This window comes from Micrasema longulum, unplaced genomic scaffold (assembly GCF_059751315.1).
Source record: "Micrasema longulum isolate JH-2025_06_02 unplaced genomic scaffold, ASM5975131v1 h1tg000597l, whole genome shotgun sequence".
In the NCBI taxonomy this organism is placed as follows: domain Eukaryota; kingdom Metazoa; phylum Arthropoda; class Insecta; order Trichoptera; family Brachycentridae; genus Micrasema; species Micrasema longulum.
In genome coordinates this window covers 75262-103252 of record NW_028277793.1, presented here as the reverse complement: position 1 = coordinate 103252, position 27991 = coordinate 75262, and the positions used below count along the sequence as shown (strand labels likewise).

Here is a 27991-nt window from a genome sequence, read left to right as displayed (position 1 = left end):
AATTTGCAGATGGGAGGTGTTACTGTTGATGGCATGATGATGGTCAAGTGAGGACTTGCGTGCGCATACCTAACTCAGTGGCTCTCAACACTTTAACCAAAATAAATTCAACAATATTTTGAGTTTGCCCAAATTTTAGTATCGGTAGTGTCAGCCTCGTGGTGTAATGGTCAGTGCATTTGTCTATTATGCAAGAGGTCTCGGATTCGATTTCCGATATGGTTGATATGAAATATTTACTTAAAGGTGTGTAAGACTGATCATCTTACCTCCATGTAACAAAAATGATTAAGATACGCTGTGATTGGTGAACCAATGCACCCAATGGTGCATACACCATTATGTGTGGAAAGGGAATAAAGACAATCTTAACATGCGAGATTTAATAAGACGATTTATTTTTATTAGGTACTTAAGTTTGAGAATCTCTGCTAGAATGCTGGTAGCGGTGAGATGTAGAAGACACGAGAACATGTTCCCACACGAAGTTTTCAGAGAAAATTATGAATAAGGGTAATCATGATTTATTTCACATTTTTAAGCAACGCATCTATATTTTGTGTTTCCTTCTTTCAGACTTATTTACTGTCAACAGAAAAAGACGCCAAAGACAGTAGCCCTAAAGTATTGCTTTTCATCTGACAAAAAGTGGCGATTTACATTTTTCGTGGTTTCGTTGCCAAGATCTACGTTTTTAACAGAATTTCAAATTATTATGGTCTCGGATTTAATTCCCGACTAGATTTCTTTGAAAAATTTATGCAAATATTGTTTGCTCCAATGTTTCATATACCTAAGGTATAAGGGTCTATGAAACATGAAACATTTGAGTAAACTAATTCAAATGACAAATGATCAAGATACGTAACTAAATTATTTACATTTTTTCGGAAATGGTTTAAAAATTTAAATATTTAGGTAGATTAAGCCATAAATATATGTACTTAAACCAGCCATTGACAGGGCATAAGCCCTGTAGATGCCTAGACTTCTATATTACCTTCTCTTAAATGTTCTTCATCTTTGTTGTCGTATGTTAATATAAACAGCTCCCCAGGGAGTCGAATCCAGTCCTTGTCTACAAAAATTCAGACAAACTCAAAATATTGTTGATAAATCCACCTGGTCCATGAAGAAGTATAGAAATTGAAAAAATAACATTTTCAGGCGTTGCCTAGTATGTAGGTGAAATAATTCAATTAGATGAATCTCATCCGCATTAATAAAAGTTTCAGCTCTTTTACTTCACAAACATCAACAGATGAAAGAATTGAAGGACTATAGATGTTCAAATATAGGCAAAATGGTGAATGTTACACAGTGTGTAAAGTGGCCACTTAAACCAGCCATTGACAGGTCATAAACCCTGTAGATACCTAGACTTCTATATTACCTTCTCTTAAATGTTCTTCATATTTGTTGTAATATGTTAATAAATTTATGTCCTAATGCGGAGCCCTAAGAATCTTTGATTACAGAAAAAAGGTAAAAAGTAGAATGATTTGTGCATAAAAAAGAAGCATATTTAAAAAACAATAATTGGATATTTATTTCCTGATATTTTGGTGTGATACCTCAAAGCTACAGAAAAAAACATCAAAGGAAAAAAATGCATATGTGTATTTAATTAATGTTTATGCAAATCATGTGCAAAAATAACAATTTAAGTGTATGTATAAATTATTGAAAATCATTCAAACCTGGACCTTCAAACAATTCAACATTCAAACAAGTCCCGGATTTCCTATCAAATCGGGGCAAGTTCACCGGCATGGATTGTTTCTGGTTGTGTCACTATAAACTATGTCTGTCTCTATCTTTCTTTGTGTAAAATTTCATAACATATTTATTAAATTTATCACCAGTTTTCTAGCGAGTCGGAGCGAGTTTAGAAGCATAAGTTGTACCTTGTTCCACTGTAAACTTATTGTAAAACTTATTTGTAAACTTAATATTTATTGTATTTTCATTTTGTGCTATATTGTTGATTCGTATGCATCATTGTATATAGTTTCATTAAAATTATATAATCTTTTTGAATTTGAAAAAGTATTTCCACATTTTATAATAATTCTTTCTATCATATTTTGTGATCCTAAATTCCGTTGCATTTATTTTTTTTTGTGCATGTGAAAATGAATATTATTACGGTAAAGGTTTATTAAATATATTTTTAAAGGCATTAAAATTCCTTCGGGTAATTTAAAGCAACGGCTTCAGTGCAAATTTTAACACAAATTTCAAAGTGGTTTTTCTCATACTAAAATTCGGAGTAAAAGTTTCTGTTAGCCTCTCGTATGATTTATGATCTTTAGGGTCGGTAACTCACGAGTAAGGCAATCGTCTGAGCTAATTTAGGGCTAATTATATATTTACTAAATTAACACCTGTGGGGCCGAGATTTTCAAAACAACTTTAATTTATGACCTAACGTTTTAATGACTTTCTCAAAATGGCCACCTGTGTAATTTTAAATTATTCGATTAAACGACATAGTCTCTTTTTTAAACGCTAAACCTACATTTTAAGTGAATTTATCATTATTAACGCCAAAAATGCTGAGACTTCAGAATGAAGTTTCCAAAGACAGCTCGGTTGATACGAGTATGTTCCTACAGCAAAGAGAGTTATACAAAAGATAATAATTGGCTCATTTTTCGAAAGGACAGGACAATAGCTTGTCTCTTGTCTCTCTAAGATAATAATTATTCCTTTGTATATTTTTTTGGATAAAAGATTTTATATGGAAAAAAAAAATTTATCGTAAGTGAATTAAAAGATATTAACTTCAATAAACTAATATGTTTTAACAGTATGTCTTGTTTTGCCAATTATATATAAAAATTTGGACCAAAATTCAATTATTTGTTATTTTGTGACTATTTTCAATAATTATTTACTAAGTACAGTGTAAAACGTTTCGAAAAACGGGCCGAAAAAACGAGAAACTATGCTCGATATTATCCGACTTAAATTTTGTTCCCTCGGGCAAGAAGGGGTGGAACACTCGAGTAATCAACGAGTTAAATTTTAATTAAAGGATTCATATTTCTTGTTGATGAGCCCTTAAAATTTTACACTTTTAAACAGGTTATTCAAAATCTCAATAAGTTCATTTGGGTTTGGTGTAGTTGTGTTGATTTAAATCTAGTTTATTAAACAGATTGTTTAACAAATTGAAAATAACATTTTTTTTCGTTTTCATACGAAAATATTCAAAAACTTAAAAAATATAAGGTACTGTTGGATTGATAAACATGTTTCTGAAAGCATATAACATAATACATATATGTGTGTGAAATAGAACCAGAACCCTGGACAAGTGTTTTCGACTCTATGCCTACTCTCAGGTAAAAATCCAGAATAAGGAAATCCGGTGAAAATTCTGTCTCGATGTATAATGGTTGGCGCAATGGTATCATTACTAAAGTCCTGGGTTCGATTTTTAGCAGGGTGGGCGTTCAATATTGATTTTAAATGTTGTTTAAACTGCAATGTTTTATTGTTTTTTGAGTTACACTTAAAGCATAGGACTGATCACCTTATCTTCTTGTAACAGATAATCAAAACAAAATGGATTTGAATTACAAATACAGTGTCCTATGCACTATCGGGTGCGGAAAAGGAAATGATGTTATAAGCATGCATAATAAAAATTGTAACTTAAAATGGACGATCAATTGGTATTTCATATTATTATCGGTCAACCTTATCAGCTCGGGTGTTCATTCAAATAAGCACAAAATTTAGGATATTTTTACTCCCGTACCCACCGAAATTAAAAAACGATGAGTTTATTTTTAATTACTGGTATCCCAAAGTATGTCAGTATTGTTTCTGCCTATATAAGTAGCTGACATTCCCCAGAAAATATATTTTTAAATTTGACAGTTGGTTTTTCGATTTCGAGAGAATCCCGGACATCCTTCAAAATTATATTTAAGGCATATTTTAAATACATTTCACTTAAATAAAATTAATTCAATCAAATAATAATTTATTGAAGATAATATCACACGCTCCATGAACACGGCTATAGTTTCAGGAGGGCACTCCTCCTATCGACGGGTGATACAAAACTAATAAATTATAATACATAATACTTTTCACAGTGTAATCATCGAGTCCATACATAAAACAAACGAACAAATCAATAGTTGAAACTAAAATTGGATTGGTGGGTGGGTATTCCACTTATCTAAGGTGGTGGTTCACTCCTAGTATATTATGATTCTAAGAGAAGATTCTAAGTCTAGGAGACAGGTGAGGTTCTTTTAATAGAATAAACATTCATGTGTTACACTAATAATAATTTTAAAAAAATATATAATCATGAATTGTTATGAAGGATCAAATGCTGATTGAACCATGTTGACTAACGCCTTGTGAGATGTACGACATACTCGTATAATATAATTTTAATTGCTATATCGACAGTTTTGGGCTCAAACAGTTTTAATATGTAATTATTTGATTAAGTGTAATCATCAATGTGATTGATTTATAGAAAAAACTCTCTAACGTTAAAATAAAATACTAAAATTTTTTCAGTCCTTCCAGAAAATGAACACTTATTCAAGGAACGTTTCTGTTAAAAATTAGAAAGAACGCTAAAGTGGCGTAAGATCAGTGTCAAGAAAGGTCATCCATTATCCTTTCTGGCTCATGCACCCTTCGGAAATACTCATCAGGGATCCTTGAAAGTCCATTTACATCCTGAGTGACATATCCAATCAACTGCCAATACCAGCGCATCACTCATATTACAAATGAGTGCGGGGGGATACCTTTTATACGATACTCTTAACCCTGTTAGACCAGAATATATTCCTGTGGATATAAAATATTGTGTATCCTTTCCATAGGCACTAAAAAAGGCGTTCGAAAATATTTCGCATTTCTTCATATCTTAGAAATAACGTCATGATTTTTTTGAAGAACAACGAATCTCAAACTGATTAAAAGTCTGACAAATTACAACAGGGATGGAGATGGAGATTCGTAGACAAACATTTGGACAAACTAAAATATTGTAATGAAACCAACTGGTCCAAGAAGAAGTTTAAAAATTGAAAAATTGTTTTCAGGCGTTGCCTAGTATGTGAAATAATTCAGTCAGATGAATCTCTTCATTTAAGGTTTCAGGTCTTTAACTTCACTAAAATCAACAAATGGAAGAATTGAAGAAATATGGATGATCTAACATAGGCAAAATGGTGAATGTTACACAGTGTGTAAAGTGGCCACTTAAATCAGCATGACAGGTCATAAGCCCTGTAAATGCCTAGACTTCCATATTCCCTTATTTAAGGTATTCTCCATCCCTGTTGTAATTCGTTAATCTTAATGACTCCCGAGGGGGTCAAATCCAGTATTTTGTCTACGAACATTTGGACAATCTCAAATATTGTAATGATTAAAAGTCGACTAAGTTCGTGAAACATGTATCTTACGGTATATGTGTATTGTTTATTCAATCAAATTAGTTTTGTTTTAATAAAATATATTTAAAACTTTTATTATGTCATTTAAAAGAACGGCAGGAATTTGTTTCAAAATAAATGAGCTTAAAATCTGCTGCCAAAATAAAATAGACATAAGCAGAAAAAAAACAATTCTAACTTAGGGATAGCAATAATTAAAAACTAAACTCGCTCCGTGTTAATTTTGATAGATACAAGGGTAAATAAATATGAAATTCCATGTTTATTTTAATACAAACCATGGATTATGGGTTTGATAAGGCGTAAAACTCAAACTTAATAGAGAGAAATAGGCTAAACGTGGAATCTGGTTAGAATATTATGCTGGTAAATTCTGAATGAGAATCCATTACATGACGAAGAACAATCCATTACATATGGCTCAAAATGGCTAAATGTATTGTAAAAATATCTCGAATGTTTTAAGTTCGAACGTAGTATCAATATTGAGGACATGGTACCTCATTTATTATTTTTTGTATACCGACCGCATTTATTTATTTCATGTTTTAATTTTTTACTAGTATTTAATTATTGAGTTTTGGGAAAAACTCATTTAGGGACAAGCATATAACAACAGTATTTTTTGTATTAGATATGTTTATACTTTTACTTGATGCACGGATTAAATTTTTGCGGCTGAAGCAAATTGAGGACCGTTTTCACAAAGCGAAATATCTAAAAAGAGAAAAAAAAATATGATAAAAATAACTACTAGGAGTTCAACAAAATCAAAAATACTGTTCTATAGAGATTCTACATTCTAACTCGTCTACCGGAAATCAATAATAAAGGACAAGTGAAACATTCATTTAAAAAATCCAACTTTCCAAATTTTCAGAAAAACTGCATATGTACTTTATGTAAATACTTTGTGATAGGGATGTATAGAAAAGTTGATTTGTGTTAGAAATATAACATAAACATTCCTACGTTAACTTTTGCGTGAAATCGTCTTTAACTGGTTTTTTGTTCTATTTATATGTCTACATATCTGAAATACTTTTATATTATTACACAATTAAATGATAATGCAATCCGATTCGACTTGCTACAACTTTGCATACATACCGTTTTGCTAAAGTATTATTTCATCAATCGATAGATATCATATAGAAAAATCGATTGCCGTTAAAAAACACGTTAATTTTTTTTGTTCATAATTTGCTTTGTGAAAACGGTCCTCAATTGAGGCTTAACGATTGAATTGTGTAAAATGTAAATAAACTCAAGTATTAATTAATTAATTATTGTATTTATATATTCACAAAGTAATGATAAAATGACTATGCTCACACTCAAATGCTAATAAAAAAGGTCGTGAAATGTGTTGAAATTGTTGACAATTAATTATTATTAAAGAGCGCTTAGCATTTATAAATGAATATATCTTTAAAAAAATTTAAGTCCGTGTCCGAGCGGATGAAGAATACGGTTTTGCGCGTGAATGAAATTAACATCCTCAAAGTGTGTTTTTGACTCACGTAAATATCCTGAAAAAGAAAATCGACAGGAGAAAAGTCCACCTCACAGTGTACTGTTTGGCGCATTTGCCTACCACGCTTGAAGTACGATTCCTGGAAGTAACAGATGATCGAAATGCGCTACATTTAATTTTCCTATACAGTACACCACTCTTTGTGAAAAGGAAATAATGATGATGAAAATAAACAGTTCACAATATCTTTATTAATGGAGTAATTTATGTTTCAGTACTTTATTCTAAAATCGTTTTATTAAGCGAGGCTCAATTTTCTTGCGGTTAGCGAAGTTCAATTTCAGCAAACACCTATTACCTTCTTCACCACGTTTCTACTCAGATTATAATGCAAATCTATGAGATTTACATGTTGCACCTGTGCCTATGGCTGTGAATAGAGACTGTCAAAAGGGCATCACACTCCTCAAACGGGGTAGACCTGATCCACTAACGCGCGCATTGGCGCATTAAGAATATGGTCCTTTTGGCGAAAGCTAAGTGAATAGATGGATCAGAGTATAATGTGAATATTATACGCTTGTTTCTCGATCGTTTGGGTTAATGGTTAGGATATATAGTTGGCTTCTCGTCCCACTGCCGCTGATAATGAGCATGGCAGATTGAGGCCGGCTTTGTTGCCGCCGAAGCGAGATGTAAATCTTCCCTGTAAACACACTGTAATGTGCCTTAAAAGCCTTTCAATTTAAATAAGTAGCTGCGGCCTTGCGCACCTCGGGCGCAGCACTATCGGCAGAAGGAAAAATGGATACCTTGTCCCGGCGACCCACCGTTAAGTCGTCTGTATTGAGAAATTTTCAACATGAACTTAATGGAAAATAATATTACTTCATTTTGTGCTACTAGGTGCAATATTCCCACAGTTAAACGTTTTTAAAATACACGTTTTGCCTACGTAAGTACCCAACCCTCGGGGAAAATTTCGAAAATATTGCACATAATTATACTTTCAAGTGGCCTTTTTACACCACCAAGTTATCTTAATTTCTTAATTTCCGAGAAATGAAAAAATTTAAGATTGAACTTGAGACAAGATCTGGACTTTTTTGGTGTTTTCAAGATTTAAAGAATCACTAAGATAGACCAGATCTTGTCTCGAGGTAGTAATAATTATTTTTTTTTTGTCCTAGCTTCAATTTTCTTTAATTGTATTTTATTTCAATTGTGCCTGTTTTTATTATACGAAAATGTTTTTGCGTGTACTGTCAGCTCCAGGATGCAGAACTAAGTTCGCACGCAGGCACTCCTGACATGTTGGTCCAAGATCCTTCAATCTTCTAAGCAAGGAACTACAAAACATTAAATCACGGATGCAGTTTAAAGTATATCTGAGGTCTTGGATTAGCATGGAAAGAGACATTCTTTAAAAAATATATAAAAAATATATTAAAATTAAAAATAGATGCATACTGCAAATAAATCATATTTTCGTAATTTCAGCATATGCTAATTTGCTTTTTCTTTTCTTTTTCTTTTCTTTTATTTTATTTTTCTTTTCTTTTCTTTTCATGGTCATATCATACCATATATATGCGCTCTAAACTTTTTAATAATTAAAAAAAGAATGGCCCACGCTCGGACGCTGTAGTCTTTGTGGGCATTTTTTCCAATTCATGTTATAGCTTAATTTTAAGATTTATTTTTTAAAGTGTATTTTTGTAATTATATTTCTATGTAAATAATATATGTATGGAAAAATAAACAAATAAAAAAAATGGTCTGAACAAGTCCGTAAACAAATAAATTAAATACATTACTTTCTTCGTTTTGCTGCCAAAGTCCAGTGCTTTTTTCAAGCTGTGCAATTGTCAGTAGTGACGACGTTTTAGTTCATTATACCACTCCACGGAAATCTTAATCGGTTTTTTTATTTTTTTCTATTATTTCAATCTTCGTGGTGTACCGTGGGATAATTTCATTTATTTATTTTTTTTATATATAAACAGTTTATCGCGCATTTTTTATACATATGGGATCAATGATGAGTTGGAACGAATAATTAGTAAACACAGACATACGACTGTATCACAACAAATATTATAACGAATCAGGATTGTGTAGAATATTTAACTTAACTGCTTATCTATTTTGTTCACCTCATGGCAAAAAAATAGCATTACTCTTCTGAACTGTTTGTAATCCGGTAAAGCTTAGACTATACCCTGGGTGCGTAAAATATAAAAGCGAAAGGATCACAACGAATAACTTAAATACGTAATTGTAAGAGCCCATATTTTTTCTAGATTGGTAGATATTTTAGAAACTTATCTGTCAATTTTTGAACATTTTGGACGCGTACTTAGTTTGTTTTTGAGGAAAAAACTAGTAAGATGCGTTTAGGATTTTCAAGATTATTCCACAGCAAAAAAAACGGAGCAAAGCTTACGCCTTGCAGCCCGTTCGCGACTTTTTGCAAAAAACAAGACCACGTTTGACCCACCATATTTATTTATAATTTCAAGTACAAAAATAAATACGCTTTGGTGGACTAAATGCTAAAAGCAATATCTTCCAGCCACCCAATTTATAACCATATTCGCTGGTCTTGGCCCCCTGTGACTTTTTTTGATTCCCAAAAATGAGGACTATAAAATGACGATGTTTCGCAACCATAGAGGAGATGAAGATCAAATCACTGAAGGGGCTGAAGGCGATATGAAAAAGTGGGTTCTAGAAATGTTTTGAGTATTAAAAAACCCTAGTGTAAGTGTTCTAAATAAAAAAGTGATTACTTTAAAGAAGATAATATTTGAAAAAAAAAATGCCATGTATCAATTTGTGTTTGAGATTGAGAACGTTCGGCGATTATAATGCATTTTCTACATTATTTTATAAAACACGATAGGACTTTTTACACTGTACAGTTTACATGTTTTAGTATTGCGCTACCTCCGTTCTTTATAACGTCGATCGCGGAGTAAGGTGGCGATTTAATAGGCACCATTATACGATCATGTTTCATCTTCCGCCTCAATCTGTTCCAAGCGCTTCTTTTATCGAGTGAGTACCGGCTTTAATATCCGATCATATATTCACGAGTGATCGCCATATTATTACACGCACCGGCAGGTGATGTGAAACCAAATTGAATATTAATAAGAAATATTTCCTTAAGATACAATATACTTAATATTGATTTAAGTGCATCTTCCGTTTGTATTATATTAATAATAAAAAGAACATTAAGATATTGAAATACATTTCGTTGCATATCAATCATTCATAATACTACTTATATCTTACTTATTAAGGTCTTAAGCAAAAGCTTTCAAAATCAATAATATCGCCATGTTTGTTATGTTATTATTATTTGAGATGAAAATTAATTGAGATTCGGCGGCATCAACAAAAATTAAAGTTAAACGTAGTTCTTTCGTTTGTTTGTTAAATATTTTTTAAATTTAGTTCTAACATTTTAGCAATTTATTACATCTTGTTACATGTTTATATACAAACATTAAAATAAAATTAAAAAGTATTAAAAAAAATAGCCCATTTCAATCAGAATTACCATACAGAAAGCCTAACATATTCAGATGATTGAGTTTTTGAGACAAATTTGTAATAAAAAAGATACTAAATACGAGTTGTAAAGTTAAGTTATTTTTTAGAATTAAAAAAGTCATTTTATTTATTTTTATAAATTTTAATACTTGAAAATGAAAATTACGAGTATTTTTCCTAGTTAATATTTTTTTTATTACTTATTTATTATCAATATTATAAAGTTATGCCTAGTAGGAGAAGACCCGTGCTAAGGCAGACAAACATTCGTTTATTCATATACATACCCACACGTGTGTGTACACATATATGAGAAATTTGGTACTAGATCTTTACAATACATAGATTTCAAGGAATTTAATAAATTGCCACAAAAATTTAAAGGACCGATTTTCAAAATACAGAAACAGGACGTGCGAATGGAAGAAATATTTTTTTCAGAAGTACTTCGACTAAATAATGTTAGTTGATCCAGAGAATGCGCATCTTGAACATATAACTTTAAATATTTTACCGATTTTGCTTGTATATGTAATTTTTAAAACTATTGAAATAATTATCATGCTTTTTATACTTTTTTAGCTTTTATTATGTATATGTAATTTTATAACGCTTTTGATATTTGTTTTACGTGTATTGGGTACATATATTTTGTTAACTTTAAAAACTTTTTTAGTCTTGTAATTTTTTAACATTTGCACTCTCGTACTCGTTCTGCTTGTATGTAAAGTATGTACAATGTACATGCATGTAATTTTTGAAACTTTTTATATTTTCAATTTTTGTTTTACAGATTGTATTATGTATTTATAATTTTGAATTTATTTCCGTACCTTGTATTATGGTTATTTTGTTATTTTTAAAACTTTTTCATACCTTTTTAATTTGTAGTGTATCATAATTTTTATTCAGCTTTTGTAAATAATGTTATAGTTTAAAATATAAAAATGTCTGTAAATAAATATTTTTATCTGCATGTCCCGAAATGAGTTTTTTACAAAAACTCCTTGAGAATATTATATAAAATTATTTACAATATGTTTTCAAATTAAATTTAAAAAAAATAGTAAAAAAACATACATACACACCCATACATACATATATACATACATATACATATGTATATACGTACATATACACATACCCACAGACAGATACGTACGATTAAGATGTTTTTGCGATACAGATCTTTTGTTTTAGAAAAGGTGAACAATATTCAATTTTTTATTCACTGTAAGTAATAATTATCGATGTAGATATCTTTCAATAAAAGTTTATGACCCACTCCCTCGAAGCACCTAACACCTACCCCTTGTTATTAGGCCACAATACACCTCTTGCCGGACGCTGAAGCTTATGGCCTACAGCCAAGGTGTAAGCCCAAATCGTCCAATTAATCGCTTATAGGTCATTAACAACAGTTTAGACCATTGAAAACTAATAAAACAACCTGTTATTAGGATAAATTACAGCACCTTTTTATGACATAGTTATTATCTGCCGTGAAAAACATCAAAAAGTTTTATGATCATGTTTTAGAGACATGCATGGGTATAAACATATTTGCAAGGTCTACGGGGGAAATAAAAATATTCCAAGGATCTCCAGTTCGCGAACTATGTATAATAAACTAATATTAATTATCACATGTACCTAGTATAAATATTGAAAAACATATTATATAAATAATACTAAACTGTATGCAGTATAATAATTATTTAAAAAAAAAAATAGACAATCATCGTTTCACCGGTTAATGGTTCATCAAACTATGTTAAAAAAAGTATCAACTTAAAATTTATTTATTTTTATATTTGTTAATTGCAATGAATATGTGCCATTTTATTATAAAAATAGTAAAACTTTATTTTTATTAATTTTAAGATCTTAAAGGTTTTGTAAAATGAAAAAATATATATATTTTACACCATGCAAATAGTTTTACATTTTATTATTATAAAACACACATTAAGTGATAATAACGTAAGAATTAAAATTGAATACCTATTGCAATGAATGAAAAAAATCTGTTATCCCATTTTTAGCAGATACATTATAATAATAATAATTATTATTATGGATAACTTATACAACGCCATTTTCGTAATATAATACCTCAAGGGCGCTTTACAAAGTGATTATATAAATATATAAATTTAATTTTAACTTTTTAATTTAAGAAAAATAATGTACTTTTCCTTATTACTTTTCCACCACATGCTAAGAATTTATTCAAATAATATAGAGAAAGGGTGGGTTTATGAATGTTCTCTAAATTCCGATGAAAACGATTGATTTGATTATTCTATTTTTTGTTTCAAATAATAGTAACGATAATTTGAGTAAATATACTGTAGGAGGGGTGTGATATCTTTTTCCTTTGCACTGATAAGGCGTTTTCTTGGTGAGTAAAGTGGATTCCGACAGGCGTCTCACGCTTAGATCAGCTACGTCTACGGCGAGAGGAAAAGTTATTATACCTCTACGTAAACAGCGCACTAAATTTAGTAAACGCGCATTTGCGGTCGCAGGCCCTATGGCATGGAATGCTCTCCCAGCAGAGGTGCGAGGCTGTGAAAGTGAAGTGATGTTTCGGAAAAAACTTAAAACCCACTTGTTCTCTAAATCATTTGAATAAATCCGTAGCACGTGACAACAAAATAAATTGTTTTAATTAAATTACAAATTTAAAAGCTTCAATTAAATTAATTTAACAATAGAATCACTATATAAAGCGCCCTTGAGGTATTTTATTACGAAAATGGCGCTTTATAAGTTATCCATAATAACATTAAAAATTAAGTTCACAATATGAAACGAAGTTTTGTCATTATTTTTTTTAAAATTTATTAATAACTGAATAAATAAATTTTTATTTCTAGTTTAAAGAATAAAAAAAATATCTCAACATAAAATCCAATAAAATCTTCCGTTGCCATTACATTTACGCAAAATAAATATTTATGCAAATGTAATCAATGCTAGAATGCTGTAAACGTAAAAACAATGGAGAGCAATTAGCGTGTTCGATCGGTTTGTCGGCTAAAGCTTCAATATAACTCTGGGGAATTTGCTAATTGGAAAGGATTTTCATTATTCATTACTCATTTATTGATTATGTATTCATAGTTACAAGCGTGTGTAAAAATCGATTGAATCAATGTACGAACTGGGGTCCATTGCGCCTTGCTGGGTACATTTATATCATAGTTATTTGATGTACAACAATAGAAATAAAGATAACTAAATCCAGTATAGAAAAGAATAATATTATTATAGAAACACTGATAATATGAAAACTTGTATTAATGGGGAAGTTCAATGCTAGGGCTAATTTGGCGTACAAAATGTTTTTTACACGCGGTAAAAATTAGAGCATTTAATTGTAGAGCGAAGTTTTTCTAAAACGTATGACAAAAAATTATAAACAATAATTCAAATAAAATGAATCACTTTACATGACTTCACAAGTTATTCTAAATCAACAAATGATAGAGTGTTGTGATAGAATTTCGGTTTCCGGGAAGTCAACCTTCCAATCAGGACAACTTACTAAAAAAGAACTATTGACGTCACGGGCGGAGTAATTGAAAAATTGTAGCGATGATAATACAATACGTAAAAACATTTTTTTTTCGGTTTAGTCTGATAATCTTTTAACAATTTCTTTTAAACTACTGAACCAACGTATTTTTTACCTCTCTATAAGCATTATTTTTAATTTTTCGTCACTCACAAATTTGAATGTCAATTTCTTTTTAAAAAAAATGTTTTTAACTCTAGAACCTTCTTTTGTTTGCGTTCAATCAAGGGATTAAAGGAGAAAACAAATAAGAAGAATACATAACATTTCATTTTAAAGCCTTGTTATCAAATAAAATAATATTATATTTTATGTAAAAGCAAATACAATAGCTTGCAGAGCAAAAAAATTCTTTCAAATGATGTATAACCTTTACCGTTTAGTTTTACATTCAGCGCTTATTTTTTAATTTGGAATAAAACGGTCAGAACTTATGTTGACATATGATACATACTGCCATATGGTCATACTAAAAGTATTTGCATTGTGCAAGTATTTATAATTTTATTGCATTTTTACTGACCTGTCAAAATCTGTAAGTCTCGAAGAATCTCGGAACCCTTTCGCGAAAGGATTGCTATCTATCTTCAGCTTGGTGATGAGCTGGTTCTGGTACGCCGTTACTGCCGTGAAGACCGTCTCCGGGAAAATGTAAGTTCTATACTGTTCCACGTCCAGATCCTGTATAGGGCCGGTATTGTGCTCTCTCCACTTCACCAGGTGGATGCGGGGCTGGTAGCGATGCATGGAGTTCAGAATGATCTGAAAAAAAAACAAATGTAAGCTGTAAAATATGAGATATTTGAAAAAACTATGCATTCCAGGTGAACTAGCTGACAGACGTTTAGACCAGCTAAATCCATGGCGATAGAAAAAGTTATTATACCTGTACGCAATTCGGTTAGCGCGCATTTGCGATTGCAGGCTCTATGGCAGGGAATGTTCTCTCAGCAGAGGTCCGAACTTGTGTGGGAAGGGATGTTTCTAAATCGTTTGAATAAATCCGTAGCTTATGATAACAAAATGAGTTGCTTAACTTAAATCATAAATTTTATGTTAATAATAAATTAATATTCATGTATCAATTAAAAAAGCGCCCTTTAGGTATTATGTAACGAAAATCGGGTTATATGAGTTGTTCACAGTTTTTCATATTTTTAAACTAACTCATTGGATGATTTCTAATATTTTGCCATTTAACGCACGCACAGAAGGTTCCGGGTTCGATTCTCAGTAAAAACACAAAAATGAGCTGTAACTTACTAATTCACTACAGTGATTGGGATCCTGGCCTGCTATTATAGTTGGATAATAAAAATACTATTTCCGTGAATTCGATCATGGACAATCTGCAAATTTGGCTCTAAGACTAGCCCTTGTCTTAATAACTAAAAAATGATTATGAAAACTTCACAAATTCTCATATCAATAGTAAATAATTACCGATTAATTAAGAAGCTTATTAATTTATTTAACAATTGTCAGCATTTCTTTACGGATTACTGATTTAGTTTATTACGTAAAGTAGGCTGTAAAACTCAAAAAGAAGAAGGAATGAAAAGTTAATGAATAGAAAGAAGATAACTGGCAATATGTACAGACAAATACGTCCATTTTATGTGCAGAAGGGGTGGAGTATACGAGTATAGTAAGCGAATCGCTCTATCAATGGATGAATTCTGACTTGCATTTGTACGTAGAATCTGGATGCGTAGAATAGCGCATGCGCTTTTAAAGATATGACGGAAAATAATTACCATCTTTCTAAATACAGAAAAAACGGTCAAAATGTATAAGACGCTTTTAAAAAGCATTTTATTTGACGTATGAAAATCTATAAAAAATGTGATCGCATGTGAAATACGAGTAAGAGCTATAACTTCACTTTCATCGGAGTAATGAAATAAGATTACGGGCAAAGAATGCGACGGCTAATTATGGGGGGCGTATTCACCCTCGGGTTACTGACGACCCCGCGTCATGAAAACGCCGTGGTTTGGGCAAATTAGAGAAACATTTTCCACAAGCCATTAAACGCGGACATTACGAGCGGCTCCAAAACGGGACGTCATCGCATATTTCATAGTACAATGTAGTGAATGTAGGTGTAAAGTCGGGACAATCAAAATAAATACGAGTAAATTCTTCGTTACTTCGCTGACTGGTCGCATATAAACAATGCGAGTATTTCTGTAAGGCTTATGCTTAGATAGATTTTATTTACTAAAAAACAATGACAGACAACTGTACATACACATTTAGATTACATACTGGATATATTGCTTGACCCTTCACCCTTTATAATTGATCACATAATCGGTGTAGTGGTGTAGTGGTCAAGACGCTTTACTCACACACGGGAGGTTCCGGGTTCGATTCTCGGTGACAACACAAAAATTAAAAATGGGATTTTTCTCAAGCCTGGGTGTTTTGTTACGTAATTCACCGCTGTAATTGGGCCTCCTGGCCTGTTGTGGTGCAACAATAAAATAAAATAAAATAAATCCAACGGGTTACAAAACAAAAAATTAAACAAAATAAAAATCAAACTAGTTTAACCATAATAAAAGAAAAATGAACATTTAAAAAAACAGTTAAAGGAAACAAATAAAAAATAAATGAAAGTGTCGTGAACCTTGTGTACTGCTACACATGGAAGATAGGAGATTATAATATCCGCATTCGCGAGAAATATTACTATTGCTACAGATAATTTATTAAGCGCCATTTTAATGAAAATCACCCGAAGAGCACGCGCACGGTACAATAAATGTGTGGCTTGGATTTAAAATATCAGATTTCATTTTTGCTTTTTAACTTTTTGTAGAGGGTCAGTCAGTATCAATTTAAAAAAAAAAACTGTTTTATATACACATGTCAGCCTCGTGGTGTAATAGTCAACGCGTTTGCCTACCGTTCGAGAGATCTCTAATTCGATTCCCGACGTGGTTGATTGACATGAAATACATATTTATTTAAAAATGAGTTTTTACATAATACTTCATAGTTTCTGGACTGGTACCTAAAGCAAAACACTGATCATCTTACCTTCATGATCGAAATACGCTGCGATTGGTGTATCAATGTAGTGCAATATGCACTATTGGGTGCGGCAAGCGAATGATGATGATGATATACACATGCACATGTGATCATGTTTTTTATTGATATTCTATTAAACAGTTCATTATAACACCAAAAATGGGCTGAATAATATCTCACCTGTAATATTGCGATTTGCGGTATTGGCCCTTTTAGATCAAAATCACGGAAATATCCAAACACGCCTTGCTGCTACTGAGCGCATTAGTTGGGTTTCTAGATCCTCATTTTCAATTATAATTTTAATATCAGATTTAAGCTAATTAGCATAGATGGTAAAAAATCTAGTACATGCTCAAATTAATTTATTAAATTGACTATAAAACGTATGTCGTCTTTATTTATTTTTAAATCGCTTACCAAAAGGTACTTTACTTACAATACATCCTGCAACTACAAAGTACTTGGACGGTAGGAAATCTAGAACTTTAATAGAATAGAAAAAAAAGATATTATTGTTACTTCATTTGTCTCATTTCTGTAATGCTAATAGTGCTTATGATATTCCAACAAATAAAATATTTTTAGATTTTTATCCCACCGACTCAATTAAAAGACACATTAATTGGCTTTGTGGGCCCTTACAAAATGTGTAATTTATTTTGAGATAGTTTTTTATTATATAATTGTAGGTAAATAATTTAAACTCCGTAACATAAGTTAACTGATAAGTAAATACTGAATTCGATTTTTTTAAAATGTTTTTGAATTACAAAAAAAAACTTGTCAGACGTCAGGAATCTTAACAGTTATTTCAAAATGAAGTGTAACGTCAGCAAAACATTAACATAGTCATCTACTAATGCAGTGCCCTACGCACATTAAGTGTAGAAAGAGAATAATGAAATATTAGGTAGGTAATTACATACATAAAAATATTTAAACAACTTAGCTATTTTTTACATAACCGTAGTCGACAACGTGCTACCTAAATAAACCAATATGTTTTTATTCAGTTGGCGTTTATTTTGTAGAGCTCCAAATTATTATTGTAATATTTAAATAAAACATCGATTTCAGTCTATTAACTGTATTTTTTTTGCTTAAAAATAAAGATAATGAAATGAGTAGACTCAAATCAGTGCTTAATTATAATATTAAAATTTAATATGTCTTTGGGATTGAGAAGCTTTGCGTTCAAATTGCTCGAGGTCCAAAAGTGAGTTTCCTGACACTAAAGCTTACAATATTTCGGGGCTTAAGATAATCAGGGTAGCGTTATATTAATTTATTTTTTCTTCCGGGGTGGGTCCGTTGTGAAATATCGAGCCTCATTAGTCCACTTCATGCTGTTGTTACTAACGACCCTTGGAAACAGCGGCCGTGTTAATTAGCTCACCGCTATACATTATATTACGTTTTAAGAAGCCTTAGATTCACAACCACCCTCTTTAATACATTATGGGTAGTGTAATGAAAGGCCTACGAATAAATTGATCCGAAAAAATCATAAGCTACGATAATATTAAGCAAGGAATATAATATAATTTGCGTCGTAGAGTAGTATTTGATTAGAATTTAAAAAAAAATTAAAGTTAATTTTAAATAATAAAATGCCCGGATTCTAATTCACACGTTCATTATGCGCACCTACTAGTATAGACATAATAAAGTATAAATATATAAGTTAAACTAAACTAAATTTAAATCGATTATGTATGGAGACGTCAATAAGTTAAACAAATAGCTAAAAGGACTAGAAGGAAGCAGAGGAATATGTCCGACTTGTCAGTGAAATTATATGCATGAAAAGTTTTTGTTTTAGATCTAAATTTGTTACAACAGAGACGGGAAATATTTTGAGAGGTGAATATGAACGTCTAGGCATTAACAGGGCTTGCGACCTGTCATTGGCTGGTTTAAGTGGCCACTTTATACACTGTGTAACATTCATTTCTTAAAAAATATACATGCTATCAAAATATGCCCATACCCATGTACCATTTGGTGTAATAAGCTTTACGGGTATTAATTGTTGATTTGATTATATGGACATACGTTGAAAAGATATATCAATAAGTATTCGATATTTTCGATACAAATTTCATTAATAAGTTAAAATGTTATCTCACTCGTTATTTTTATAAAAATTAATGGATTTATTTTTAAATAAATCACTTTGTTTCCTAGAATACGCGTTTTTTTATTTTATATATTTTAACGTGTTGGACATAATATTAATTGCACATTGGTGGATTTATTGCCAAATGGCAACTTCTTCCAACCAACTGATAAAATAAAGATGTTATTTAGATTATTTGAGTTTTCTTATTGCTCTAAAAAACTTATTATTTATAAAATAATAATGTTGTTTAAATTGTTTTTTTATATACCTAGTTGAATACTAACCACTTTATGTTTTTCTTAAATTATTCTCAACTTTTATTTGTTATATTTATATTTAAAACAAAAGATTTTCCCGTGTTAATTTTTATTTTTTATTTAGATTTGTAAGGTTTCTTTTTGACATATTTTAAAAAATTTATATTTTATGTTCACTAAATTGTTTAGTTTTAACTTTTCTATTGTATTTTATTTTATGAACTACATAAGTATTGTTCACTGCTGTGATTATTTCTGTAAAACATTTTTTCGTAAAAGGTTCTTTGAACCGTTGATGTAATATACAAATAAATAAATTAGTACATTGATGTAATGTATTTTTTTAATATGTAAAATAATGGCGGGTGTTAAGAAAAAATGTGTGGAAATACGAGTATGATGTCCTGGTTACAAAATGCTTTACATATTTACTTAAAAGCACGTCAAAAACTATAACAAGAAAATCATAGCGTAGTAAAATAAAAAATATTCAATTATCTGTATCGATCTTTCTAAGGAAACTCAAGATTTTCACCGCTTATTTATATTTTGCTTTCTTCAAAGCCTGTTCATTGTAAATGTATAATATTGTAGAATATCTTCTAGTATAGTCGACGAGAGAGATTGTATCTTGGCATGTTTTGGTCGTGCTTTACGCATATAAGCACCGCTGGTGAAGGGGGCGCCGGGGTTTACCCATAGAGCCTCCTCACACCCAACCGGGGTGGCGGCGCCTGCGCCCCTTAAGGCTCTTTCGACGCCCAGAGATGTTGAAATTACGTGATAAATTGTTGAGATTTCCGCCAGTTTATGGGCGCTTAATACGGAAAGGTATACCGAAATTTGCATTTTCTTACTATTTTGTGTCTGTTTTTCATTATTCGACCGGGAATATAGAATTTGGTAAAGATTAAGCTTGCGCGGTGAAATAATAAGGTATATTTATTTATTTGAACGTGTATCGCTTATCAGTTCATGGTTTACCTCTTCGTTCTCATTCTCAAGGCACTCTCTTAATACCCATACACAATTCCTCTTTCTTCTCTAACTCATATAGTGTCCATGCGGCTCGACTGTGGAATCATCTCCCATCCACCATCAAAGATGTTACTACATTATCTCTGTTTAAATCACGTCTGAAGAAATATCTCCTTTCTCTTCCTTAATCTCTCCTCCTTTCCTTTTTCCTCTTTCCTCTTTCCTCTTTTTTCCTTTTTCCCATTGAGTAATAGTTTCGATTTAAGGTAATTTATAAACAAATACGTTTATTTCTATTTTTATATATATCTTTAAATTTTTAATCTTTTTTTTCTATTGAATATGTTCTGTAACTTAAATTATAAAAATAAAACTTTTATTTTATTGGTTGGTTGGAAGAAATTGCCATTTGGCAATAAGCCCGCCAATGTACAAATAATCATTATGTACAAAAAGTTAAATAAATAAATATTTTATAAAAAAACTTTTTTTGTATTGTACTTAAACATAATTTACGACGTAAAATCATGTAACGTTTTCTTCATCATCACCCCCCTATCCGAACCCGATGGTGCATAGAGCACAACAAGGAAACACCAAATGCAGCGTATCTTGATTATCTTTCTTTCTTTCTATCTTTAACATAAGAGTAAGGTGATCAGTATTACGCTTCGGATACTAGTCCAGTGACAGCGAAATAAAGCAGTATTAAACCACCTTTAAAACAAATATTTTATAAAGACAGAATTGAACAGACTTCATAAACTCGGCAATAGTTATTCCCACTTATCGGATATATTTAGTGTAGGGTATTGTTCCTATAGAAAAAACCTTTTGAACTTTTTCAAAAATGGTGAATGGTAATTACATTTATTTATTTATACAATTCATAATATATACAATTTTTGGTTCACTTTGCCCAACTGTATGAAACAGTGCTTTACGATTTTCTTGTTATATTACTTACAATATTTTATTATTTAATTTGTTTTTTACATTTATTCTTAAATTGCTTAAACTTTTATTTTTTTTATAAATGTTGTATAATCGTTAGGTAGATTTTAAAAAATAAATCTTGGGTAAAAGGTCATTTATATTTGGAAAAAAAAATATTAAGCCGAATATATTAATATATTTTTTTGTAATAGGCAGTTTGCCGTTTATGTTAATGAAATAAATCAATAAATAGACCCTGCCGGAAATCGAACCTAGGACCTCAATTACGGTAGGAAAATGTGCCGACATTTCAGGGTTTATACCTTAGATTAGCCATCGAGTCGAAAATATTTGTCATGTGTTCTAGTTCTGTTTAACACACAGAACTGTATTCTGCATCCACCTAGACACAGTTTTACTTACTGTTAATTTGAAAATATTTTTATAAAATAAATTAGTTCTGGAATACAAACATAATGGCCGTGTTCAGGTTTCAGGTCAAGGGCGTTAGGCACTCACAATTCTGGAAAAAACTATTTCACTATTTCAAGCGAGTTTAAACTAATTGCATAGGTCTTATACATATTTTGCCAAAATAATTTATGTAAATAGACGTTTGTAGTTTAAATCCTTTTTAAAAACTTTTTAAAATGCATTTAAAATAGTGAAACCGATTTTTCTAGTATTAAGGTTTGTGGTGTGGTGGAATGGTGGTAGACCTTGACCTAATCAGGGTCGTAAGTTCAATGCAATAATTTATAAGACAAATTTAATGTTATAGACAAAAACATTTACAAAAATACGGATTCAAAAAAATAATGTAATTTTGAAATATGTAGATATGTGTTCAATTCAGTGTAACGAGAGATAAGTCTGACATAAATTATTTACGTATTATTATTATACGGGTATCGAAAAAATGATTACATGCCATATTGGTTTAAGAAACCTCCTCAATAACCTATTTTAAGGAGGGCTTAACAGTGTTCAAAATTTATTTTACATTATTTACATGTCACTCGAATATATTTTTATTATTTCTTGTATGCTAATTTGCTAGCTAACATGAAACGATTATTTGTTAGGGTTTCGCTCTTAAGTGCGTTAATATTATTTCATAACTATTATTTTTTCAATGTTTTAATTTTATTAATTACACCAGACCAAACTTCAGAGGAATATTCCTCATAGGAAAAAAATATCCTTATATTTTTTTTTCTGAGTAAATCTTTAATTTCTCGGACCGTCATCCCCTCCACAAACCCCTTAAGCTTCCTATCAAAAAATTTAGAGAGAAAAACGTATTTGACCAATGAAGCAACACGCACCATATGCGGACAAGGGAGTTTACGGAAGGGATGCTAGTTCGAGAAATTAAGGACTTACGTTATTTTAAAATCATGAAAAACGAAAAAGCATTCAAAAATATTTTTGAAAAAAGTTACTAGAATTTTTTTAAAGTTGACCACGAGGAATGTGCTTTGGCAAAAAGGAACTGGTCAGCACTATGCGAAGGGGCTGATAAAAAGGTACTCGCAAAGGTTTGCCTTAGACCTAATAAAGCTCAGCCGAAATTAAGTGAGGGCATGAACGTTTTGTATACTACGGTGATTGTGATGATGTATTTTAGTATTTGCATGTTGGTGTAGTGAGTGTCCTGACAAAGAAACGGGTACATCTCGAAACCGGTAGACAAAGAAGTCGGTAAGTGGTTATGTACTGATTAACATTAATTAGTTCCAATAGTTTACTAGAGATGAAAATATGGACAAGGATATTGAAAGGAGGGTTAGTGCCGGTAACAGAGTTAATGGTGCCTTAAAGTCTGTCGTAGCAAATAAGTGTCTATCGCAAGAGGCTAAATTAGCAGTTCATAATGGAGTTCTGGTACCAACCCTAATGTATGGAAGCGAAGCATGGAGTTGGAAAAAAAGGGACGAAAGTAGACAGAATGCTGTTGAAATGCGATCCCTCAGGCGTATGTGCGGAAAAACAATGTATGATAGGTGCCCTAATGTCGAAATTAGAGCAGAATTCAAGGCTGAGTTAAGCATTATCGACAAAATTAAGAAAGGTCTTTTGCGATGGTTCGGTCATGTGGAGCGAATGAATGATGAAAGAACGGCTAAAAAGATTTATGATGCGAATGTGTCTGGTTGTAGAAGTCGAGGAAGGCCGAGAAAGACATGGCATGATCAAGTACAACAAATTCTTGAAAGTGGTCATGTGAAAAGTCGGAATAATCGACGTGCGTGCATGAGAAGATGTATGAATGTGAAGGAAGCAAAGGAAGTGTGCCAGGACAGAGTGGTGTGGCGTTCTATCCTCTCTGCCTACCCCTCCGGGGAAATGGCGTGATGGTTAGTTAGTTAGTTAGTTAGTTCCAATATACTTATTAAAAAGCCAACGAAGTCAGGCGTTAAAATAAGTTGAATTAATTCGCCAACGCTCGTTAAGGTTTTAACAAAGTATGTTCACGTTCATCTGATTTTAAGTGTAAACAATCTTCTTGGCCTGCCTTTGGAAGCCGCACGCGTTCCATCTCTACTCTTATTTTTTTTTATAAGTAGGTCTAAAAAAGAAATTAGTTTCTAAAATTCCATTAACAATAGATATTTTAAATGCCGAACTATGAAAATCGTGTCCTTAAAATTATGAATTATGGATGCGCTGTAACCCTCTTTACAAACAGGCAAATGTCTCTTCCCGCCTATTTCTTCTGCAGGGAAATATTTGTCCCCAAACATGAAGGGGTCAGGACGAAATTACCGGGTGCACAGGTGAATTAAATTTCCTGGGGATGTGGACACGCCGGGTAAAAAATGGCTATTGTCATTGCTCCCCGAGCGGCGGGGAGGGCGTTGCTAGGCAACGGGGGGAGGAATGCCTCAGCCGGGGAGGGGGGACAAGATGGCCGCCGAGCAGGGCGGGAAAACTACGTCTGTTCCCGGCCGCGGCAGAACCTGCCAAATGAAAATACGTAATAAAGGAAAAAGGTGTCACTTTACAGAAAGTTCAAGAATGTGTCGAGCGTGTTCGATTATCTCAAAACGGTATCTTGGCAACTTTATACTAACACTCACGAGTACAGCAAAAAACAGTGTTAACGTTTTTCTCAGCGGACTCACTTGTCTGAACCTAAGATCAGACAAGTGAATCATAAAAAATATGTGTTCTATCAAAGAGGTTTTTTCCTTAATCGCGTTGCGAAAAATTTAATGTCAAATACAAAATGTTCCATAAAAATAAGATAATAAATAAAAATATTTTCGCTTCCATGCATCTTCGTTTTTTTTTTAACTTAACATATTATGTATAACTGTCATAATATCTGTGTGGTTTAATACCCACTGAAATATCTATATTACGAACGCAAAATATTTTTTCTATAGGTTTACGCTTGAGTTGTCCATACGAACAAAAACGCTAATATGATTATGAACCACGAAGTTAGTAACAGTTTACAGCAATACAACGGGCCGTAGGTACTCAGGACGAGAATTGCGAGTGCAAACTGAAACCGTCCATCACACGATTTTTGATTAACTAAAAACCAAACCAAAAATTTGGAATTCTTTTGTTTTGTGCAATAGAGCTAAAGAATTATATTTACGCTGGAGAGAATTATTACTCTTAGTTACCTATGCAAAAAGGTCCCTGGCTCTTGCGTAACATTTCAATTTAACACAGAGGTGTACAAAAGAGTATTCAACAAAGAAATATGCTTATTACATTAATTGGTTATCTTTCACTTAACCGCTGAAAAATTCACAGTACACAAACTGCTATATCAAAAGCATACGCCTTTATCATCATCACATTAGGTGGTGCATATGATACTGTGTGGGTTTTCCAATTGCAGAATATCCTTATAATTTTTGTTACATGGAATTTAAGGTGATAAATCTTACGCTCTAGGTGCTAGACTAGAAATAATGAAGAATTGCAGGGTAGAATCGCTTTTTAAATCAATATTTCACGTTAACACAGGACCTCAAGCATGGTAGGTGAATGCGCTAACCACTACTCTGCAAGGCGGTCGATTTTGTTTTTCAGGATGTTTACTTGAGAAAAGTTATCGAGTTGAAAGCACTCGTCCAGGGTTCTGGCTTTATTTCACAAACTGAACAGTTTCGTCATTCGCCCGGACACAGAAAACGATAGTCAAAATGGCTAATTAAAAAAAATATCTAAAATATTTTATTTCTACTGTTGAAAATTAAACTGAAACTTGATTTCTGTAATTTGTTGATATCTTAATAATAGAATGATTGCGTTTTGCTTGAGAAAACAAGATAACTAGACACTAATTGACATTTCGCCTTAAATTAATTAAGTTAGTTTATTAACCACAATGACTCGTCAAAAAGTTTTATTGTGACGTCTACAAATTGGAAAAAATCGTTTCATTCATAGAAATCTTTACAACATAACATTAGCAATGCACGCTCTACTGCGGACAAATACGAAGTACTTGATTAAATCAACAACATAAACGAAAAAAATGTTTTAATATGATATTGTATAAGGTATTACTATACTAACCTTCGCGCAGAAGCTAAAGCGTGTCACTTTTCCTCAGCAATCATATTGCGTTCCGTTTTGAAGAAGAAAAAATCTAATATTTATGTGTTTATTTTTTCACGATTCTTTTTCAACTATAACCGCACTAGAAAATGGGAATCAATTTAGATATTTGTGGTACAGGGGGGTTTGAATCTGGGACCTTAGATCCTTTAATCGGCGACAATACCACTGAACCACCAAACGGTTATTACATTATTGTTTATTATTTCATTTTATTGTAAAAAATACAAGAAGTTCGGATTTTCTATCTATTCGGGCAAGATCAGAACATAAGTCATTATTGGTTGTCTCACTGTAAGTTTTATATTCATTGTATCCTAATTTTGTATTATTTTCATATTGTGTTTATTTGTGAACTAATGCTTATCGGTTTCATGTTTATAATACTCTGTAAATGTTTTTAACTTGAAAAATTACTAAATAAATTATTAACAATGATAAATAAGTGACGTATGCATCCAGTGCTTTGCTTTTTCGAATTCAGATAAAGTTTACAATTATGTTATTCAGTATAGTTATTATTTCCAGATATTTTTAAAGTATGTGTGATTATTATTAATTTTATGAAAGTAAGACAAATAATAATTTGGAAATGTCGTCACACAAATATGCAAAAATGTGTCTGTTAATTACGCGATGGTGTGTGCATTATTTACCCACACATGTAATCTTAAGGTGAGATTGAAATCAAGCGTATTCACTGAATATGATTACCACCTAGCTGCTATTGAATGAGGATACTAAAGGCGCAGAACCGTGCAATTATAAAATTACATCAACTTGCTAGCAAATTATTAAGCCAGAGTGGTATTATGACATCCCGAGTATTAGTGGATCAAACTTACATTAACGCGTACCAAGTTACCGACATTATCTACGTAACAAGAGGCAGAATTTCTTATTAAAAGAAACATCATACTCTAGATTTTGCTTGTTGATGCAAGAAGCTCTTATACGAGTTGTAGATAATAGAATAAATCATTTTTAACGCCATAATCTTGAATCAGAATGCAGAAAAGGTGGAACATCCTTAACATATATCCACCTGGCAACATTCTAAATTAACTTGTTTTATTTAATATCTAATTTAAAAAACAGGTAAACACAGTAAAGTGTAGTCTTTTAGTAAAAATAAGTTTTGAATTGTTATCTTTTATAAATAACTTATGATTTTTGAAAGAAAAATACTGAAATACATTTTTTTAAGTATCTTTATACCTTTATGATATATTATGTTTTTGTTTTACGATTATTTACGCTTAAATACTACCTGAAAAATATCAGTGATTAATAAGCAGTTAATTTGTATCCCTAAGTCTCGCAAATTCTATTGAATGATACTTTACTGTGTCATCGTTTGAATAATTGAACAGTGGAAAATAAACAGCTTACCTAGTTGCATGTCATAATAAATCAGGTGAGCGTATCAAGAAAAAATGTTAAAAGATTTATAGAAGTCGTTTGGTGAAAATAAATAATGGTTTATATACATATAATATATTGTTATAATGGAGAAATAGAAAACAGACATTAGAGCTTATAAATTATTTGTGATAAACTTTAGTAGAACATTAAAATTTAAACAAAATTAATTTCATTTCACTCAAATTAATTACAAATTCTAAACTAAATCAAAGCAAGTAGGTACATGCATTATTTTGAAAATTAGAATTTTTAAAATATCATTTTCCTTTGTATAATACGATTGGACCTCATCATTTTCAACTTTTTGACCCATGACGATTTTACAGTATTTTTAATTTGGGTAACTTCTTATTGAATGTTAAAATAGTTTAATCTTTTATGTTTCTGGGGATTGGGAAAAAACATTTTTTTATTTTTTTTATTCTCCACCGGTTATAAAAACAATAGGGCAAACAAGATAATTTTAATTTCGTAGTAAATAAATATTGTGGTCCCGTAGTCGTGTCGAAGGCTCAAGATCAGATGCGCGTAGTTAGATCTTTATTTACTTGAACATGTTTTCTATTTTTTAGC

At 31.4% G+C, this 27991-nt stretch overlaps 1 protein-coding gene across 1 annotated transcript in view; it reads right to left on the bottom strand.

Moving 5' to 3' along the window:
- LOC148280262 (T-box transcription factor TBX20-like) overlaps window positions 1-27991 on the bottom strand; it is a 43735-nt gene that overhangs the window by 7353 nt on the left and 8391 nt on the right. The window contains exon 2 of the mRNA XM_088228589.1: window positions 14592-14830. Within this exon, the coding sequence (XP_088084715.1) occupies window positions 14592-14830 (239 nt within the window). The remainder of the gene's footprint in view (window positions 1-14591; window positions 14831-27991) is intronic.